The following is a 13,155-nucleotide window of genomic DNA, read 5'->3' as shown; positions in this document are numbered from 1 at the left end:
GCTCATTTGTGTTTTCCAGCGTGACGAGCAAGGATTAGTGTCTCGTAAAACACATCTTACACATACATATCTCACAACATCACCAGGATACAGAGTAGAAATAGCTCCATAACAAACTCTGCTCCTCCCCCTCATATCCTGTAACATTACAATGATGACCTCTGGGGAAGACTCAGATGCGTCATTTGACCTGTCCCCGGACAATAGGTGGTGCTGCTCTGCTCCTCCCCCTCATATCCTGTAACAGTACAATGATGACCTCTGGGGAAGACTCAGATGCGTCATTTGACCAGTTCCCGGACAATAGGTGATACTGCTCTGCTCCTCCCCCTCATATCCTGTAACAGTACAATGATGACATCTGGGGAAGACTCAGGTGCGTCATTTGACCAGTCCCCGGACAATAGGTGATACTGCTCTGCTCCTCTCCCTCATATCCTGTAACAGTACAATGATGACCCCTGGGGAAGGCTCAGATGCGTCATTTGACCAGTCCCCGGACAATAGGTGGTACTGCTCTGCTCCTCCCCCTCATACCCTGTAACAGTACAATGATGACCCCTGGGGAAGGCTCAGATGCGAAATTTGACCAGTCCCCGGACAATAGGTGGTACTGCTCTGCTCCACCCCCTCATTTCCTGTAACAGTACAATGTTGACCTCTGGGGAAGACTCAAGTGCGTCATTTGACCAGTCCCCGGACAATAGGTGGTGCTGCTCTGCTCCTCCCCCTCATACCCTGTAACAGTACAATGATGACATCTGGGGAAGACTCAAGTGCGTCATTTGACCAGTCCCCGGGAAATAGGTGGTACTGCTCTGCTCCACCCCCTCATTTCCTGTAACAGTACAATGTTGACCTCTGGGGAAGACTCAAGTGCGTCATTTGACCAGTCCCCGGACAATAGGTGGTGCTGCTCTGCTCCTCCCCCTCATACCCTGTAACAGTACAATGATGACATCTGGGGAAGACTCAAGTGCGTCATTTGACCAGTCCCCGGACAATAGGTGGTACTGCTCTGCTCCACCCCCTCATTTCCTGTAACAGTACAATGTTGACCTCTGGGGAAGACTCAAGTGCGTCATTTGACCAGTCCCCGGACAATAGGTGGTGCTGCTCTGTTCCTCCCCCTACCCTGTAACAGTACAATGATGACATCTGGGGAAGACTCAAGTGCGTCATTTGACCAGTCCCCGGACAATAGGTGGTGCTGCTCTGCTCCTCCCCCTCATACCCTATAACAGTACAATGATGACATCTGGGGAAGACTCAAGTGCGTCTTTTGACCAGTCCCCGGACAATAGGTGGTACTGCTCTGCTCCACCCCCTCATTTCCTGTAACAGTACAATGTTGACCTCTGGGGAAGACTCAAGTGCGTCATTTGACCAGTCCCCGGGCAATAGGTGGTGCTGCTCTGCTCCTCCCCCTACCCTGTAACAGTACAATGATGACATCTGGGGAAGACTCAAGTGCGTCATTTGACCAGTCCCCGGACAATAGGTGGTGCTGCTCTGCTCCTCCCCCTCATACCCTGTAACAGTACAATGATGACATCTGGGGAAGACTCAGATGCGTCATTTGACCAGTCCCCGGACAATAGGTGGTACTGCTCTGCTCCTCCCCCTCATATCCTGTAACAGTACAATGATGACCCCTGGGGAAGGCTCAGATGCGACATTTGACCAGTCCCCGGACAATAGGTGGTACTGCTCTGCTCCACCCCCTCATTTCCTGTAACAGTACAATGTTGACCTCTGGGGAAGACTCAAGTGCGTCATTTGACCAGTCCCCGGACAATAGGTGGTGCTGCTCTGCTCCTCCCCCTCATACCCTGTAACAGTACAATGATGACATCTGGGGAAGACTCAAGTGCGTCATTTGACCAGTCCCCGGGAAATAGGTGGTACTGTTCTGCTCCACCCCCTCATTTCCTGTAACAGTACAATGTTGACCTCTGGGGAAGACTCAAGTGCGTCATTTGACCAGTCCCCGGACAATAGGTGGTGCTGCTCTGCTCCTCCCCCTCATACCCTGTAACAGTACAATGATGACATCTGGGGAAGACTCAAGTGCGTCATTTGACCAGTCCCCGGACAATAGGTGGTACTGCTCTGCTCCACCCCCTCATTTCCTGTAACAGTACAATGTTGACCTCTGGGGAAGACTCAAGTGCGTCATTTGACCAGTCCCCGGACAATAGGTGGTGCTGCTCTGTTCCTCCCCCTACCCTGTAACAGTACAATGATGACATCTGGGGAAGACTCAAGTGCGTCATTTGACCAGTCCCCGGACAATAGGTGGTGCTGCTCTGCTCCTCCCCCTCATACCCTATAACAGTACAATGATGACATCTGGGGAAGACTCAAGTGCGTCATTTGACCAGTCCCCGGACAATAGGTGGTACTGCTCTGCTCCACCCCCTCATTTCCTGTAACAGTACAATGTTGACCTCTGGGGAAGACTCAAGTGCGTCATTTGACCAGTCCCCGGACAATAGGTGGTGCTGCTCTGCTCCTCCCCCTCATACCCTGTAACAGTACAATGATGACATCTGGGGAAGACTCAGATGCGTCATTTGACCAGTCCCCGGACAATAGGTGATACTGCTCTGCTCCTCCCCCTCATATCCTGTAACAGTACAATGATGACCCCTGGGGAAGGCTCAGATGCGTCATTTGACCAGTCCCCGGGCAATAGGTGGTGCTGCTCTGCTCCTCCCCCTACCCTGTAACAGTACAATGATGACATCTGGGGAAGACTCAAGTGCGTCATTTGACCAGTCCCCGGACAATAGGTGGTGCTGCTCTGCTCCTCCCCCTCATACCCTGTAACAGTACAATGATGACATCTGGGGAAGACTCAGATGCGTCATTTGACCAGTCCCCGGACAATAGGTGATACTGCTCTGCTCCTCCCCCTCATATCCTGTAACAGTACAATGATGACCCCTGGGGAAGGCTCAGATGCGTCATTTGACCAGTCCCCGGACAATAGGTGGTACTGCTCTGCTCCTCCCCCTCATACCCTGTAACAGTACAATGATGACCTCTGGGGAAGGCTCAGATGCGTCATTTGACCAGTCCCCGGACAATAGGTGGTACTGCTCTGCTCCTCCCCCTCATACCCTGTAACAGTACAATGATGACCCCTGGGGAAGGCTCAGATGCGTCATTTGACCAGTCCCCGGACAATAGGTGGTGCTGCTCTGCTCCTCCCCCTCATACCCTGTAACAGTACAATGATGACATCTGGGGAAGACTCAAGTGCGTCATTTGACCAGTCCCCGAGCAATAGGTGGTACTGCTCTGCTCTGACTGTGGCATAAAAATAACAAACAACTAGTATACGTGGCTTAAGTTAATCATTTACCATTATCATTTTATCTTTTTAAGGGTACACATTTTGTAGAAGCTTTATCAGCTCAAAGTAATGATTGTGTCCATGAATCACAGTGATTAGGGATAAGAAAACAGCTGCACTATTTGTGAAGCCTAAAATGTTTCAGAAAAAGATATAACAAATATTGTTGTCATACCAGAGAAGGTATGATAGACTTTGATTGATGTATCATACCTTATCTGCACTTATCCCAGGTCTGATGTATCCTGGGTATTAACATAGCCCACTCCAGCAAGTCCACCTTAGGAATCCTGAGTATATTTGATGACATTTTATAGGCCATGTGCATATTTCATAAACGCTGATCTGACGTCAACGGGCATACCAGTACTGTACCTACAATATGTGACGTAGTATTAACGTGTGTCTTCAGACTCAAATTTCCTACCAAAGACATTTTTATAAATCCGCTCTCTTCTTCCCAGCTGGTACACAATTAAATATTCTTGAAGTCACGTTGACAGCGGCATGGGTGACTAATGCCTGTTAGTGTCGGATGGACATAGCAATGTCCCACAACGTGTGTACATGACAAACACATGGCCTACTGATTACTTTGATACGTCAAATCTACCAGGAGTTTTCCTTTTGTACCCAGGTTTCCTGTTTCTTGCTTTGTGTATTAGAATATTCAATGTGTTAGTATCAATATATGCGATATCTATTGATTATTTGCGTATGCCACTTAGTACTGATAACACCCGTGAAGATCGGGGAAGAATACTATAGGTCTTCAGCTACCCCTCCAGCTGTAAATGGCGACAATGCTTATCGTAGGAGGCGACTAACGGGATCGTGTGGTCAGGCTCGCTGATTTGGTTGATGCATGTCATCTATCCCAATTGCCGTCATATAGCTGGAACATTGCCGAGTTCAGCGCTTAACAACAAACAAACAATACTGATGATTATCTAGCGTCGCCTCCAAATTGTCTGACCATCCTTCATGTCCTTGCCTCACGTTGTATGAAACATTATGACTAATATTAGAACGATGCACATTTTGATAAATGATGAACTATATTTAACCCCGCATCTCTAAAACGGATCATTATTTTATCAGCAAAAGTTTTCTTCAAAACACCTAGGTGGGTTGAGAGATGTCTGTCTGTATGGGCTCAAAATATGCGCAGACAGACATGTCCATCAGAAATTTGCACAACGTGAATAGATTCGGTGTACAAATACGTGAATATTAAAAAAGTCCGTCATTTTTATGAAGCACCCATGTTGTTATTTGAATGGCACATGGTAGATTAACTTGTGTGCAGTGAGTTGTTTTCATCATATTTTATTTTTGGAAACTTTTATTCCATTAAATCCTGTTGAGCAGTCCATATTCAGACATATTAATATGCGTTGTGTTAGTCTGTTTTTGAGTGAGTGAGTGAGTGAGTGAGTGAGTGAGTGAGTGAGTGAGTGAGTGAGTAAGGGATAACGACAAGGGGAATAAGTGAATCTGGTGCTACTGTTACACAGGCTTTGACAAATATACTTTATTTGCACTAAAAACTAGGTACAATTTTATGTCTGCGGGGTACAGGAAAGGTACACATACAAATAAGAGACCTACGTGAACATGTAGTTGCATGTACCTGGGTACAAAACAACGGTACATAGGTGGAAAACAGCCCCCTTGGCTCTAGAATAGTTCACTGAACCTGATGTCAGATGTTATTCCCTGTTTTGACTTGAACCACATGTTTCAGTGTCTTTTCAGGTGAACAACTGACTTGCTGGTAGTGGGGGCCGCCGGTTGGGCAGGATACGCTCACCTTTTAGCGAACACCTGGTATCATCACAGTTTGATGGTGTTTAATAAAGACTTGCTCATGATATAGTCGGAATCATACAGTCGACTCTGCTTCAAGCAGAGATTTCCTATGAATATGGAAAGGCCTTTGTGCGTCTTTATCGCACTGGCGGTGAACAACAAGCAACCAATGAAGGTCTCCACGTGGGGATTCCGGGCTAGAATAGGTCCTCAGCAACCTGTGCGTGTCGTACGAGGCGACCAAATGGTCAGACTCCTTCACCTGGTTGATACAGTGTCATCGTGACCCAACGACTTGGGATGTTGCTCGTGATGTCAATCACTGCTTTCTCGTGTTCATACACGATTATTTACCGTCATACATGTAGCTAGAATATCGCATTGTTGACCAACAAACAGAATTACAGTCTATTCATTTATTTGCAAAACACATAAAATGTTCCTGGCTTCACGTGTACTCTCGTTCTCTGTATTTTATTGCGCTTCACAAAACATCCAATCACGATTTATCTCCCTTCGACCGCTCAGAAGCCAAATGAATGTGACAAGTGTCCTCACCACAGAAACGAGAGAGCTGTCGGTTCTGTGCTTCAAAACGCGAAACAGTTCAGTAAAGTTACAAAAACAATCAGTACATTTAATGTATATATGTACAAGAGTAGTTTCAGGTGATTCTGTGGAACACTGAGGCTGACATTGTACTTAAATTCGTCCCTTGATTTGTACCCATGTTATACAAGGTGACTAAATTGGTGATCGGTTGGTCACAATGGCTGCTTAATACGGGTTTTTGACGTTGACTGGTTTGGCGGTGTGCAGCCACGATCAGCCTGTCGAACTCAGCAACTGTCGCCCGGATCATTGTGGTCGTAAGAATGCCTATAAGTCTGGCTGTCATGTAAATATTACACAGATATATCAGATATCACGAATAGATCCATAATACACTGGCATGATGATAATTCACAATAATTCATTTTGGGGAATCATTAAATGAATTATTGATATAAAATCAGGAATAAATAGTAAAACGGCGCTTGATATATACATCTGTAACAAAAGAGTGTTGAACAGAAGGAATAGCCCCATGTTACACTCGCATTGTGGTTACAAACATGAAAAACACATCATGCGGAGGATATGGTATTGGATGTAAGGATCTTTTATCAAAGCCACTTACAGTCGAAGTTTGTAACATATAAAATGGAAAACATGTTCAGATTAGATCTGAAGAATAAAAGCAGTAGTGAATAACCGTGTCTTGCTATTGAGATTACAAATATAATGTGTACACTTACAGACCATGTATGATTAAATCTTCATTCATCAAATTCAAATAGCAAAGCTCAGATGAGTGATTAAACACTAATATATAATGTGATTTTACTTAAACACAGTGATATGTGCTTAAAGGTAAATACACAATGACACATATCAAAACCTAAATCCTCAACTCACACGTGACTACAGTTGATTGAAAGGAGGATTGTGACATGTTCACTCACTTACATGTAATTACCTTCACTTCATCTGACATACACACGTACATACGACCACGCCCGCCAACACACACTCCACATGGATACTGGACACCATCCTGTGATGTCAGCATGTTTCTAACAAACTGTCCCGACTCAGTCAGATGGAGGACTCTGTGTAGAGAGTAGTCTGTCACCAGGATGTCGCCTGTGCTGGTACTTGTGATACCACGTGGATACTTCAGTGATGTGTTTCCTGTAGGGCTGTAGTTGAACACCACATCTCCCTCGGGAGTCAGACACAGGACACTCTTGGATCCACTGTCACACACCAGGATGTTTCCTGTCCTCGTGGTACAGAGGAAGTAGGGATTCTTCAACATGTATCTACTAGGTTGGCCTGGACAAATTGACTTCAGCACGTGTCCCGTCATATCCAGGATATCAACACAGGGAGGGGAGATGGAACTTGCTGCTAGTGTTGATGGTGTCAGAGACGTTATACCCCGGTACTGTTTGCTGGTTGTGATGGCCGACAGCAGCACCAGGTCAGGGTTGACTTGTACTGTTACAATCTGTCTGGTATCTTGCACAGTGACAGCCACCTGGTTGTCCTTCAACATTGTTATACCCCACGGACGACCACCCACACTGAGCCTGCTGTGACAAGGCTGCTTGTTCCTGGTGAAGAAGGACTTCACACTGTTGTTCAAGTATTCTGTGACTACCACTGTGTCTGTACCATTCACCACTAACACCTTCACGTCAGTGGGGTATGCCCCAGATGTATCTCCTGCAACTCTGGTGTTAATGGTGTCCTGTATAACAGGAGTCGCCTTCAGGTTCAGCACGTTAATGGTGTCCTGTAACACAGGAGTAACCTTCAGGTCCAGCACGTTAATGGTGTCCTGTAACACAGGAATAGCCTTCAGGTCCAGCACATCCTCATACAGGACGTCTATCTCACCCAGCTGTAGATCGTCCAGTGCTCTACTCAGCTTGTCCGTGTCCTGTCTGAACATGATCCTGGCTATTCTTCCCTTCTCTTTCACGTCTGCGACTCCGACAGCCTCCACATCACCGGCCTCACATCTCTGGTACATCTCATACACACCCATGTCACACTCAGAGTGGAGAGTCTGGTCTATCAGCTCCGCCTGTTGTTTGTACATCTGTACTGACATCTCACCTGACTTAATGTCTGACTTCAGTTCTCCAATGTGTCTGTCAGACATCTGTTTCAGTTCAGCCAGAAGGTTCTGTTCCTTGACTTTGATCATCTCTATTGCTTTGAGACTTGCAGACTTGATATTCGATACTGTTTGTAAGTAAAGTGTTACTTCTTCATTGACTTTTGAGGTTTGTTTTTTAACATGTGTTTTCATCTCGTCCTGTTTCTTCAACAAATCCTCTTTATTCCTTCTCAGCTCGGTTTTCATTGCAGGAATCTCCGACTCGATTTCAACAACCAAGTCACATTTCCTGTGATAGATAGTGCAGCATGTTTGACAAACAGCTGTTTTACAATCTTTACAAATGTATTTGATGTTTTCATCTTTGTGAATTTTACACATGACCTTTCTCTTGACCCTAACCTTTGTCTCTCCAGACATATCAACTACGTCATGGTGACGGAAAGATGGAATTCGTCTGTGTACTCGTATACATCGTTCACAGAGTGCGTCGTCACAAACAGAGCACCAAGATGTAGCCGGAGTTGTCTCCCCTTCCTCCTTGCAATAACTGCAGTGAGTCGTATATGAAATAGGAATGTAATCATGTAGAGATAGTAACAGTTCTATATCACTATCTATTACAGAACTTAATGTGGCATATCACTCACGCGTGTGAGACAACATGCATCAATAACATCCCAATACGACGTAATGTGAAAAAGTATGTAAATAACATTGGATTTGTCTCACTGATAGAAATCCCCATATAGATTTCAGAAGAAAATAGCGATTGTGTCTGAGATAGACCTTAGACTATCTCCCTTTCGAATCATGTCCGGATAATCGTTGTTACTTGTTAAAACAGCGTACACGATACGATTTCATAGTCTACATACAGTCTACAAACAACTTAATAAATGACTTTCGATACATTTTGAAACCATACAAAATATCTTCTCACTCAACACACATTCCTATAATCCAATCAGGTGTGGAGTTACCTGCTTCGAAATAACATTTATATTCATACAAACCACAAACTCTCACCTTTAGATCCGGGGCCAAACGAGTCCAAGAGTCCCTGGATGACAAAGCTGGGCTTGACGTCATCCGCCCACTCCTCCACTGGTCTCTCAGGGGCAGACACTTTCGTCATCTTCCTGCAGAATGGACACAGGAGAGACTTGGCACTGATGGCTTCTGGTCTGGTTTTGGTGTAGCTGACGACACATTTCCGACAGAAGGTGTGATTGCATACAAGTGTACAGGGCTTGTCAAACACCTCTGTACATATGGTGCATGTCAGAAAGTGTTCTGTTAACTTCTGGGAGGTCGCCATCTTACCTACAAAATAACAAACCAGCCGCTGAACAAAACATCATGATCTTAGCCACAATCCGAGCTTACAGTTCTTGAACAAGTGACACTAAGACCGACTGTAGTTAAGAAAGAATATTTGTATCCTACCGTTCATCGCCTGGATCATCCAGATCTTGAAACAATTAACAAATATCCCGTGTCATATGAAACATTTTTCAGATGTATGCAGATCTTATGAATTAAGAACTAATATTCTGCCTTACACGTGTTTGCGTGCTTGCGTGCTTGCGTGCTCGTATATATGCGTGTGTGATTTTCTCAACTCTCGGCGGTCGTAAAGGAAGCATAAATAGGAACTTTATAGCTACCCATTCACCCGTTTGTGTGTACCCGGGATCAGTGAGCAGATAGTGAAGGGTGCTTTACAACTCGAGGTCACCCGCTGGCTTCACAACATGAAGTGTGTGCAGTGTATCAATCACGTGACAATGTTATGGGGTGACACCCACTCATTACCATATCGAAAGTAGGAGACATTATTACAGTTCACATACTACCATATCAGATATGAAATAAGACAGTTATGTAGAAGTATTTTCCCGTATGGTTTACTGAAGCATCTGTTAGGGATCATGTCAGTAATAACTGTAACAGACACACGTGATATATACATACACATACATAGGGATCGGTCTCAGTATTGAAGTCAAGTGGTCGATCGAGGCAATAGTGAAAGTGGATCTTTGAGGTATTCCAGTTTGCCTACATGTTACATTTAATTAGGTGCCCGGTCATGAGAATCTGCCTGGAGATGACTGTTTAGTTAGATGAACCCTTGTGGTGTTACCAGTACACAGTAGGACAGGTGTGTAGCGTTATAACTGAAGTAGACACAGGCCTTGTGACAACACACACTTACCTGGAAATTGAGAAGCAGGAAGTGATTCATTCGTGGCCAGCTCGTGTCATTCCGGGACAAGCTTCTCGCAGTTTACGGAAAGGGTCGAATGGTGACGAATGCACGTGTGTAACCAGATATGGAATTTGACTGGTAGTTTTGTGTTTACGTGGTGTTTCTGAAAGCAGGCCCACAATGTAGCAGCGCAGTGTATCAGTGAATCAGCATATTATATACAGTGTGGTGAATCAATCATGTTGAATAAGCATAGCAGAAGTTCATAAGATTCGAATTAAATTTAAACTATTTCATTTGTTATTTATTTTTATCTGGTATGTTTAATTGATGACAGACCCGTGAAGATCCGGGTAGAATAGGTCTTCAGCAACGAATGCTTGCCGTAAAAGGCAACTAACGGGATCGGTTGGTCAGGCTCGCTGACTTGGTTGATACATGTCATCGGTCCCAATTGCGTGGATCGACGCTCATGATATTAATCACTGGATTGTCTGGTCCAGACTCGATTATTTTACAGACCGCCGTCATATAGCTGGAATATTGCTGAGTGCGGTGTCAAACAACAAACAAACAAAATAATTGATGACAACTTGTACAATACAGTAGCACCACTGAGAATATCATAAGGTCAAGGCGCATGCGCACGTTAGTAGTCCGGTGGTCATGCTTCTTTCATGCTCTTCATTCTCCAAGTAGCATTTAGCAAATTTATGACTTGAGCTTGAAAATGCTATGTAATTTACATACACAAAGTCCTTTGTAGAGTAGAGTAGAGTCCTCTCCCTTTGGTGCAGTTTCTTATGTACTTTAAATTAAAACCATCAACATGCTAATTATAATTTAACAAAAGAAATTGTGTACATGAATGTCCAGTGATAGTTAAAACATTAAAGTGTGAGAAAGCTGGAAACAAAATATCACTGTCACAGAGAGAGTAAATATTGCTTAAAGGCACATCAGCAGTATTGCAGCTATTCGTGGCTGCACCACAGTTACAGAAATAATCACAGGCCAGTGAATTTCTCCATGAGGCATCAGACGACTGAGAAACTCGATGACTGTATATAGCATTAATTATAATTCCCGATATGTTGTTAGCTGTTCAGTTTTATTTAAACCCTGAAATGCATGACATTTGTCAGAACATTTACCGCAATGATAAGCGGGAGTACTGGTCTTCACAAGCGGCTGGAACAGGTTACTGCACTCATTTACTGTGGAAAGACATTGTTTATCAAATTCAGTATGTAAGGTAATCGCATAGTAGTAAAAAACTCGATGTAAGATGTAAAACAGAATGAATAGAAACAAATGTTATTCATATTGTTTTAAACATGCCTGTGTTGATTAATCATTTTCGGAATATATCATATTGTAAATTAAATTTGACGAACATAAAGTTTGGCGCCGTATTGATGCATCGCATGGAAGGTTTCTTGTTTTCATATACATGTACTGCACGTGTATCGGGCCTGGTTTTGTGTCTTCCTCAGTCAAATTCCAAATTCGCCCTTCATTCCCAAAGGATGCAATGTGTGAAGCCCATTTCTGGGGTCCCCCGTGATATTACTGAAATATTGCTAAGTATCACTCACATAGCAGAAGTATTGCTATCAGCGGCGTAAGACCATACACATGCACTCACTGAGTGATATTTTCATCATTTTCACAACCTCTGACATTACATTGATGTGTAACTTATGCTTTTAGAAATTAACGCCGCATCATCTACACACACACACAAATGGCATGTAATCTCTTGCTTATTTTCACATATTATACAGTATTTGAGGTTCTGGTATTATAGTTTCAGCAGCATACTGAGTTCATCCACTCAGTTTTCATTTATAACTGTTCATCGTTTAATATCGTGTTATTGGGGGTCTCAGGATATTAGAGATGCTCAATTTACGGGTAACGACTGTACAGTAATGAAGTATTCGATACTTTTTAATCTTATCAGAAAATGAGAAAACAAGTGTGCAACTTGCATTGACATTACAACTAAACTACTTCTCGTATATTTTAACGCGACGTCGATACAGAGACGGAGTCCAGCGGAACTTAGCCGGGTGTGACGTCACAAAAATGAGATGAGCTTTGGATGTGATGGGTGAGTGGGTGAGTTGGGTTTAACGCCGCTTTTAACAGTATTCCAGTCATATCACGGCGTGTCAGCTTAATGTGGGAGGAAAGCCCCGAAGTGATGCAGGTCTCAGACGTTTACCACTTAGGTGAAACCCACGAGCACGGGTATGCATGGTGCTGACAAACCTAGAAACATAATCGGGGTGAACCGGGATTCGAACCCACAATCATAGGTTTCTGGCATGCCCAAGGGACGCAACTCTGCACAGCGAATCGCGGCGCCTTAGACGACTGGGCCACCCGTGCCACCTATGATGAGCTTTGGAAATGGAGGCCTAAACGTACTGACTGGCAGCTTGGCGCAAGTTGACGAGCACAAAGAGAGTCGGGAATCAGCTTACAGAAAAAATCTAAATCTCTACTGGTTTCAGACTCTGTATGCGCGTCATCAACTTGCGATATTGTGATATGAAGAGACGGGGCTCAACTTATTAAGATCTCAAGCTCTCTCTTGTCCTTAAAAAGTTAAAGTACACTCTTCAACTTGTTTTCTGTTATGCCACGCATACTCTGACTATTGTAGTGACCGCATCTCTGGATTCTGTGACCTGTAATTATCCATATATATATATATATATATATATATATATATATATATATATATATATGTAAACATTAGCTTCCACGTTGATACGGCTGTCAAGTCGTCTATTTCAGTCACATGTGGTTATTGTGATTTGACCAGTCAGAATCGAGTAATATCGACATTCATGGTAGAATGAACATTAAACGGCTATATGTGGTATATTCGTGCATGTGTTATCTTATATGGCAACATATACTATTTTGTTATACCGAGAGAGCTACATACATGTATGTATCATTATTGTTATTTTTATTATTCCGCCGATTGTTGTGACAAAAACGACTTAATAATGAGTAGACCGATGCTGTTCAAATTGTTTCTATGTATGCAGACAAATGAGCACCAGATACCACAAAAAT

At 43.8% G+C, this 13,155-nt stretch overlaps 1 protein-coding gene across 6 annotated transcripts in view; it reads right to left on the bottom strand.

The window, feature by feature from the left end:
* The window catches only part of LOC124143285 (E3 ubiquitin-protein ligase TRIM56-like), a 124,569-nt gene that overhangs the window by 43,140 nt on the left and 68,274 nt on the right, over positions 1-13,155 (bottom strand). Inside the window, exons 1-3 of one of the 6 annotated variants that reach the window (XM_046489673.2) lie at positions 10,066-10,115; positions 8,874-9,170; positions 5,783-8,410 (exon numbers count right to left, since the gene is read on the bottom strand). The exons of 4 other annotated variants lie outside the window; for them this stretch is intronic. In XM_046489673.2, coding sequence (XP_046345629.2) covers positions 6,675-8,410; positions 8,874-9,165 — 2,028 coding nt within the window. In that variant the 5' untranslated portion in view covers positions 9,166-9,170; positions 10,066-10,115 and the 3' untranslated portion in view covers positions 5,783-6,674. Of the gene's footprint in view, positions 1-5,782; positions 8,411-8,873; positions 9,171-10,065; positions 10,116-13,155 lie in introns of those variants that run through there. One more of the 6 variants, XM_048399066.1, reaches the window with a different exon arrangement.

The sequence above is a fragment of the Haliotis rufescens genome, unplaced genomic scaffold, assembly GCF_023055435.1.
Source record: "Haliotis rufescens isolate VD_foot unplaced genomic scaffold, xgHalRufe1.0.p SCAF_19, whole genome shotgun sequence".
Classification (NCBI taxonomy): Eukaryota; Metazoa; Mollusca; class Gastropoda; order Lepetellida; family Haliotidae; genus Haliotis; species Haliotis rufescens.
This window is presented reverse-complemented; position numbering and strand designations above follow the sequence as displayed.